This window comes from Gambusia affinis, linkage group LG24, assembly GCF_019740435.1.
Source record: "Gambusia affinis linkage group LG24, SWU_Gaff_1.0, whole genome shotgun sequence".
Taxonomy (NCBI): Eukaryota; Metazoa; Chordata; class Actinopteri; order Cyprinodontiformes; family Poeciliidae; genus Gambusia; species Gambusia affinis.
In genome coordinates this window covers 4,228,654-4,237,893 of record NC_057891.1, presented here as the reverse complement: position 1 = coordinate 4,237,893, position 9,240 = coordinate 4,228,654, and the positions used below count along the sequence as shown (strand labels likewise).

Genomic DNA, 9,240 nt, shown 5'->3' with positions numbered 1-9,240 from the left:
TTTTCTTCTGCGCAAACTTGCAAAAAATGGTTCTGTAAAAGTATAAAATTTAGATTTTCAAGTTGCACAAATGTAAATGGATCGTTTTCATTTCACTTTTCAATCGAAATCACAGTAAAATGTGAAGAAGTATGATTGTATTTAGAAAGCATTCTAACTTTGTTATAAAGTAAGAGTTATATAACTAATCGTTGAGATTCGGATCTCAAAACCCTAAAAGGAAAATCCTGATCTTTCAGCTTGTTTATCCACATCGCGGTTTCCTTTTTCCTTTACTCCATATTCGCTTCCTTCACCTTTCACCTCAGTGACATGGGACCGTATTTCACTTCCTTTACCTTCACTTTTCCTCCTCTGCAGTTTTTATTTTTTCCTTCCTTGTTGTGTTTTTTTCCAGCTCTCCCTGCCTCGTTTGCTGTGTCACGTTAAGGTCCTGGTTTTCCCACTCCGTTGGTTTTACAGCACACATTTCAGTCCCTGCTGATTCTGAATTATTGATGGGTTCATAGGATTTTATTGAATAAATATCAAATGTCTCCACTGAGACGTGGGCAGCCAGCATTCGTCAATCACTCCTCGTTTTTAGGATGACTAATATGATATCAGAATTATTCACAGCTTTCAACCACCTCTGTATAATCCAATGCGTTAGCCTGTAAGTTTTAACTCAACATGCGCAACCGCAAGGAAAATGAATCTAAGCTTGTCTTTGGCGCCACCTGTAGGTTTAATTGAGTAATTACGCCATGAACCCGCTACGAAATTACACATTTCGATTATTAGTTAAATCTGCGCTTCTTTGTGTCAATATCAGACACTCAGATGTGTCTGATATTGATATTTTATTTTGTTAATACATAATTTTATTGCTGTTTTATTTGAAAATCTGAAAACATTCCCTACATTTGTTTTTATTGAAAACCATGCATATTTTTTCCTAAACTTCACAATCATCTTGCACTAATTTTTGTTGTTCTATCACATGAAATCGTAAGAAAGCACATGTAACATTTAAATGATGATTCTCATTTACTTTTCAATATTTACCTTCTTTTTGGTTGTTTTATTTTTTTCCCCCAAAGAAACATGTGTGGGGTTTTTTTAATTAAACTTCAGTTCTTTTTCTTTTTTATCCATATAACCATCAACTTTGTGTTTCAGACAGCACACTCTTCTTGAAACCCTTGAGAATATGACCTAAATTTAACACGTGTTCACAATATATTGTTTAAATTTGCCAACATTTGCTACAGAAACGAGAAGAAGATTCACATGGTACAAGATTGTACACTGACTTTAAAAACTGTATTCTTTTGCTCTTTTTCTACCTGAGATTTAAAATCAATTTGCACTAAAAGTTACATTAAAGTCAATTAAAAGTGTCACCTTTGCATTTTTTGGTGAATAATGACACTTTTAATGCAAAATAACTGCATTAAAAGTTATTAGGGTAAGAAGTGTCTTCTTGAACATTTATGAAAACTCCTTCATATATCGTGTTTGTCCACACCTTTTTAAATAAAGTGTTGCCAAATGGGGCAAAGTTTGTGATTGTAACATGACAAAATGTGGAAAAGTTTAAGGAGTGGGACAGGATTTAGTGAGGCTGCAGTACACAGGTGCAGACACTAGATGGCACAAATTAGCCAGATTGATGTCGCTGACTTGATTAACCTGAATAAATAAAAGTAAAAACGACAAATTAAAGTTTGTGATTTCTTTATTTTTTATTTTTTTGTAACATCTTAATACATTTTTTTTTTTTTTTAGTTTTTAGTTTTTGGGTGAGCCGGGTGTGTGTGTGTGTTAAAATAGTTACGGAACCAAATGTCTTCGTGAGTACCGAGGAACAGATACTGTTACATCCGGATTAAAAATGCTCCATTTGTCGTTTTCTCTTAATTGGAGCCAGATGTTACTTCCAGCACCGGGACGCAGCGTGTCACTCAGCCCGCCTGTGACCAATCAGTGCGCGGCTAAGCTCCTCCCTCCCGCCCCGGCAGGAGCGGCTGGGTCCCGGCGGGGTTCTCCTCTTTTCCGCTGCTCCGCTCTCCGAGTCCGGCTGTTTGTGCTCCCAGAGCTGCTCGGCTTTCCATGGACAGAGGAGCGATGCTGACCGCGGCTCTGCTGTGCTGCTGGAGCTGCACCGTGTGTGTGGTCACAGCCATCCGGAGGACGGATCTGTTCCCTTTCGGGGATTTGAACGGAGATTTGATTCTACCAGAGGGCGACGATGAGACATCCAGAGCGCTGACCCTACCCAGACCCTTTTACTTTTTTGACTCCCCTTTTTCCCAACTCTATGTGAGTCACATTTTATTTAGTTTTTCCTCCACTTTCAGTTTGTAATAGCTTAATTTGTTCCAGTGCATTTGCAAATTTGCTCTAGTTTGTCTTTCTCCTTAACATGGAAAGACTTCATGCAGTAAAAAGATGTAAAAAAGAAAGAAAAGAAAGAAAAAGAAAATTACTGTGTAGCTATAATTGTTTATAGATTTTTTTAACATTAGAATATTATTAATGTACTTCAACAATCAAAAACAAAGCAAGTGATGCTATTATTATTATTTTTATGTCATTTGCTGATGAATCTAACAGGTCTCTCTTGTAAGTTGCAAGAGATTTTTCAGTATGAATAAATTATTATTTCTAGTCGTAATAATAATAAAAAAGGTAAAAAAAAAAAAACAGGTTACACAGATTTCCAAACTACAGAATCCGTCGTGTTGTAATTTATTTTTAAATTTGCTAATAAAAATCTGAAAAAATGAATGAATGACAACACGCTGTTGCAACCATCATCTATTATGAGGTCTATTTAACAAAGTGGAAGGATTAATTATATATTTTCTCAAGTTTCACAACAATTTAATCTTCATAAATTTAGCAGTTCTGCAAGGGTTAGTTTGAAAACATTAATGAACAAACATCGGTTGGAACTTCAGCAAGTCATCTGAGGGCTTCTGTGCTGCCATTTCCCAATTTAAACTGACATTTAAATTGGAAACATTAAGTAATTAAACAGATGTACCTAATAAAGTGAGTACTAAACAGGGATGTTTCTAGTAAAAGTCTGTCAGTGTGGGCAGTAATCATTTTATGTTCTTATTCTAACTGTTCACATTTTGTGCTTCTTTGCATCACACTTCACAGGAGTTATCGGTCATGCTCTGCCATCAAGGATAATATCAGACTGAAAGTCATTTAAATGTGGTTTGCTGGTTTCCTAAACATAATCAGGTCCAGGCAGGGGATTCTTGGGGCTGTTCCAGTGGTTTAGGGAGGTAATGAAGAGGTTCATTATGTGGTTCCTGGGGGTTCCAGTGGCTTATAGGGGGATGTGGGTTCATTTGGAGTCATTTTTTAACACCAAAGTTTTATTTGTGTCTTGGTTTAGGTGGCCACAAATGGCATTGTCTCGGCTCAGGACCTGCCAATGGAAAAGCAGTATGTAGATGATGGTCTGCCTACAGACTTCCCCGTTGTGGCTCCGTTCCTGGCCGACATTGACACAAGTGGAGGACGAGGAAACATTTACTACCGCGTTACTGAAACACCCAGCGTACTTAACAGATTCGCTCAGGTATGTCGGATTTAAAGTTGTCTGGTTTTCAAACTTCGAAAATGTAAAAACCGTGCTTCAGATTTGGCTTCTTCCCCTTTTGGTTCATCCTCCATTAGTGCATTCCATCGTCCTTCCCTTGTTCATTTGTCATTCTCTCCCCTCTTCATCCGCTGGTTCATTCATCTTACACCTCCAGGAGGTTCACCGGGGATTCCCAGATGCTAAATTCACTCCCACACACGCCGTGGTGGCAACGTGGGAAAACGTCGCTGCGTATGAAGAACAAACTCGAGCCACTGGCGCGACCAACAAGGTAAGGCAGACAAAGGTACAACACTCTCAACCTTTGTCCAAATTCAACCCCCTACTAGTGGACTTTGGTCTTCTGGAGACACACAGTCTCAAATTCCTGTAAATCGTGTTTCGCTCATACTAATCCTGAGGTGGGAGGTACATAACCCCCACCTTTCCCCTCCTAATCTGCCTCTTAACCTTTTTAAAGGGTCAGAGGTCATCTTTAAGTGTCATCAAAGAGTCTCCCGCCCTACCAACCCATTACTCCTTCCTCCAGTTCCCACACTAACCTTGCCCACTCAAGCATAGACCAACTCTCCCCTCTCAGTATGTTACTAATCTTCATAAAGTTTCTAGAAATATTGCTTCATATAGTTTGGGGATTTTGAGAAAAATGTAGAGAGGAAATAAGTTGCTGAAACTGGGTCAAGAGTTTAGCTGTAGGCTACAACTTGAGTCACATTTGTTAACCATGCAACTTCCAATAAATGCATCAACAGTCATCACTAAAGTCTTTCAATACTTCAACAAATGCTAAAACCAACAAATATTAAGTGCACAAAGTATGTGTCTTACAGCCGTACGATTAAAACAGTCAACAAAAAAAACAACCAGGATTTCCCTGCAGGAGCTGTTTGACAGATGTGCCCAGCTCCAGCTGTTGCTCCCATGATGAATGGCGCAATAAGTGGGCTAAACTATCTGCATGTTGTGCACCTGTTTCATTCCTTTCCACAAGATAGGAGCTTAAGCAAGTTGACCAGATTTACAGTATTTCACAACTCATGCCTTGAAAATCCACATCTTCATTTTAAATCCTGTAATGTATTTTGTTGGGATTATGTAAATGAAGGAAGGAATACTGCCAATCTACCAAGACATGGCTGTTCACACACAAGATCCCACCCCCAGATTCCTGCTGGAGGGCATAAACCTACTCACCGAAGATGAATACCGTTGGTTTTAGCTGTTTTCCTACCTAAAATACCCAGATAACACGCTAAATCTTAAATATACAGCATGACACAGTGCTTTGCTACTAATGTATCACATTACACAGGTCAGTTTATTAGCTAGGGATCAGTAAAAAAATTAAAAAATAAATAATACAACCCACTCGCCATCTCTGGCAGTCATCTGCATACCAGGTATTTAAATTAGCTCCATTCAGACGATCACTTATCAATAACATTCAACATGTCTATAGTAACTCTGGAGGAGTTCCAGAAATCCACAGGTTGGGAATCTTTCATCCTTCCTTTCCATTACAAAAAACTCTAATTCAGTGAAAAGCATAAGGTTTCAATCCTTTCTGAGTGACTACATGTTTGTGAAAAATATAGGCCCTTCATTTTAAACAAGTCACAATTACAGGCTGATTAGAAAAGCTTTTCTTGAACTGCCTCAGAAACTTTGCTTTGGTTAAACCCTGGGAAAGACTCTAAGTAACGCCAGGCAGACCGAGGTGATCGATTGAACAAACATTGCTTTGTAGTTCCTGGTGTGCAGCTTGTGGGATGGTGGGATGAAGGGAGTGGCAGATTCAAGGAAAACCCCCAAGGAATCTTTCTGTGACCGTCCAACCCTCTCAGCAGAGGCTGCTCTTTGTCTTCGCTTTCCTTGTATATTTTCTTTTAGATTTATTTCTATCTTGCTGTGTGATCAAAAGCCAAATATTGAAACAATTATCAAGCGCTTTAGGACTTTGCTCAGTACCTTGAGCTCGGTTTGACTGCAGTGATGCCAATGTTTTAAATCAGGATCCGTCTCCTGATCTGTGGTCCAAAATGCCTCTACTGGAGTTTGTAGTTTAAAGGGTCCATCCTTTGGAACGGATTGGTGTCTCTGCTTCACTGTGTCTCCTTCGGACTGATCTTCCTTTGAAAAGATTAACCAGAGGTGCAGGGTGGTGTGGACGGGGGCTGGGCTGGGGTGGTGTGTGTGTGTGTGTGTGTGTGAACTGATTAACCTGAGGTGTGTGTTTCTTTGGGTTGTGTATAAGAAGTCATGGGGTGGCGTTTTGGGGGAAGGGCCAGACTGTGGGGTGTTCTGGAGTTGGACGGGAAACAAGAATTGCTTAAAGAAGCAAATATCAGACATGAGGACCAAAAAGCAAAAGAGTCACCATTCACATCATGGAAGTATCATTCACATCATTCTTGTTTAAAAAGATAGATTTATTACTTGTATGCATAAACCTGTATACCTTCTAAAAATGCTACTAGCATGAATCAATTTGAACACAAAGACGTTGGTATATTAAGTTTGCTTACTTTGGTAATGATTTATGCAGGAAAGCTTTCAGTTTTTGTTTCTTTTTTAGAATACTTTATTCTGGATTTTTTAGTAATAACATCACAAGTGTTACAGGACAAAATTGGTTCACAATAAATCACAATTCAAACAATGAGACATAAAAAATAAAATACATCTGTTAACGGATCATTGTTAGTGATTTCTTTCACCACTTAATCTGTAAGTACTTCCAATCTTTCTGCAATAAACTTAGTTTCACTTTTATGTATTATTAAATCATATCGATGTTCATCACTCCATCAGTTTCATAACTGTCTCCCCCAAAATAATCTAGCAGATGCATTATTTACCTTTCCAGGGAATGTCCTTTGTCATTTGAGCAAAATCAGGAGATTTCTGTTTATTAAAAAATAAAAAAGAGGTAATTTTGATCAGACTTGTGGTCATTTTGAAGAGAACTTTAGAGGGTTTTGAGCCGATCATTTCATACAGAATTAGTTTTCCAGTCTCTCTCAACTTGGTTTTCTCTTTAGCACCATAGGAAGTGTTTCAGGAATATGATTTGTTGTTTCTGAGGCCCACCAGCTGTGACGGCTGGGGGTTCTTCTTGGATTATGTTCAGTCAGCCTCAAAGCGTGTTCTGACCACTCTTCAACTTTGACACCATGTTATTCTGACCACATGCAGTGGGGCTCTTTGAGATTTTCAGTTTCATAAGAGGCGAGGATGACGAAAATGACATTAAATCTGGAACCCAGTCAGAAAAAATATGTTTTTTTCTCTCAACAAACCGTAGAAAGACCAAATAATATAATCTGGAAATGTTCTTCAACCAGTTCAAAGGTTTATAAACTCAGACCCAAAAGTTTACAAGACATGAGTGGAACATTGAGTGGACAGTTCCTGACCAGAAATGTGTGCGGCGGCGTGTGTTAATGTGTGTGCCTGTGTTGCCAGTTCCCACGCTGCAGCCACGCTGGTGATACTGGCAACCGGGCCACAGCTGCTGTCTGTGTCTCTGCCTGTTTGCAGCTGCTCTGTGGTTAACGGGCTGAAACACCAGCAACCAAAAACACACATGTAGAACATGGATCCTGACCTCTTTTCCACATTACGCTCCAGGCTAACCACACTACACTTCAATTTGTGCAAAACTACAGCGTTGAAATGCAGCGCTTCTATGTAATTACTCAAATGGGTTTCTTTGGAGGTATTTTCAGCAGTTAGCATGCTACCTCTGCTAAATGATGCATGGTTTTTAAAAGAGTTAATACTGCTGCGGTTATAGACGCAAGTAATTTGGGATGCTTCTCTGCCAGTTTTGCATAACTAGAGACTCCAGTTTTTTCCCATTCTTCTTTGGCACGTAGTCCAAACTCACACAGATTTTCAAGTCTTGCCTTTGACTTTGACTGGACCATTCTTACATACAACCTATCATTCCGGTCTTCTGTTGTGTCCAACAGTTGTTGTTCATTGTTTAAGTCCATCAATCTGGATTCTATTTACTAATTTGGTGACTTCTTAAGGACTGGATTTTGTTTAGAAGTATTGGAATAAATTGGGTTCTATGTATCCATGCTGCACTTTTTAATTCTTTAGCTATTCAGTCAAATGTGTCACCTGAAGAGACACAAAAAAGACACAAAATGAAAGATTATGTAACATTTACAGTGATACCAGAAGCATCTTAAGGCATTTGTAGACACATTTTCAGAGTTCTCAGCAGTTTTTACAAGCTAAATTTGCAGGACCCTAACTTCACGATACTTTGTGCTATCTGAAAAATACCAACGGTTTCTGAAAGGAGAGGCATTGCGGTTTCCAGCCAGTATCAGGTTATTGTTATTATTCATTTTAATCTGATGAAACACACTTTTAATAGACTACAAATGGTAAATAATTGCTAAATATTGAATGTTCTGGATAAATGAGAAAATATATGTACTTACAGGACATTTACAGAACTCCATACAAATAAAATTAGCAAAACTATCCAGATGAAGATTTGAGATTTAGGCCTTCAGGGGTTAACATAGAGCATGTAAAAATCAATGTATCAACCTTCTTTCTTAATATGAGAGAAATTAAAAAGTTCTAAATGTGTGAATAATATCACGAGGTATTCATAGTTAGTTTAGTGAGCCAAATAAAGTTTTAAATAAAGCCTTATCAACATATGCATATCAACTTTGATTAACACAGAGGACTTGGGTTGTTTAAATTAAAGACTGTGACGGTCTGCGGTTTGTTACATGTAATGTGAAACATGTGAAACACATGTTTCAGAACAGAGCACACTACATGAAACTATTTGATTCAAATCTAATGCAGACATTGTAATTATTTACCGGGAAGTCCAGACAGCTATCAGGCAGACAATGCAACCCACATAACATAAATAATTTGTAATCTCCCTGAAAAGAAAAGCAGCAGCAGAAGGTTTGCAGTAATTGATGTCTGTGTTTGTCTTTGGTCAGCACCACTAGTGTCAGCACTCTAATTTAAAAAAAGAAAAAGGTGTGAGGGAATGCCTGCAGGAAGGTTGAGTGTTGAGCTACAGTTTCTGAAAGCCTTTCATCTCTGTTGGCTGTAATTTGTTTTCCTCCAGCTGTGAGTCTGTAAAGAACACCAAGAGGTCTTTGCCAAGGCAGTGAAACAGCACAAGCATTTGGCAAATTACCAAACAGATAGAGGCGGGATTGGGAGGAAAACATAACAAAATGGGTTTTTCCCAATATACTATAGTAGGTGGAGAGAACTGAAGATTATAGCATAGTCATTTGTGTTTGTAACAATATTAACACAATGATTAGTCATACAGAGGAGATATTCCAAGTAAATTCAACATTTACTTAGTGCTGTTGTATCCTCCGATTGTCTATTCCCATGGTAAAGATAAATCAATACCTGCTTAAAGGTTATATTCAAAATTTGACAGACCTCATAGGAACATATCTGTTCTAATTTATTGAATGTGACGACTTGTGTTCATGTGTGGGGAGTGAAAAACTCAAACATTTTTTCAAAAGCGGTATTTGGGGTTTTTTCATCATATGTAAACTCTAGCCACTGTTTTCCCTTAGAGTTCTTGTCAGTAGATGTTCAGTTCGTCGTTCTCTAAA

The 9,240-nt window shown here is 38.4% G+C and overlaps 1 protein-coding gene across 9 annotated transcripts in view; it reads left to right on the top strand.

The window, feature by feature from the left end:
* The window catches only part of nid2a (nidogen 2a (osteonidogen)), a 94,709-nt gene that overhangs the window by 45,237 nt on the left and 40,232 nt on the right, over positions 1-9,240 (top strand). For 4 of the 9 annotated variants that reach the window (XR_006370017.1, XM_044110093.1, XM_044110095.1 and 1 more), the window contains exons 1-3: positions 1,929-2,304; positions 3,398-3,583; positions 3,762-3,878. Coding sequence is in view for 8 of the 9 variants with exons in the window: in XM_044110093.1 (XP_043966028.1) it covers positions 2,095-2,304; positions 3,398-3,583; positions 3,762-3,878 (513 nt within the window). In the remaining variant the exon portion in view is untranslated. Of the gene's footprint in view, positions 1-1,912; positions 2,305-3,397; positions 3,584-3,761; positions 3,879-9,240 lie in introns of those variants that run through there. The other 5 variants (XM_044110098.1, XM_044110097.1, XM_044110096.1 and 2 more) reach the window with 5 other exon arrangements.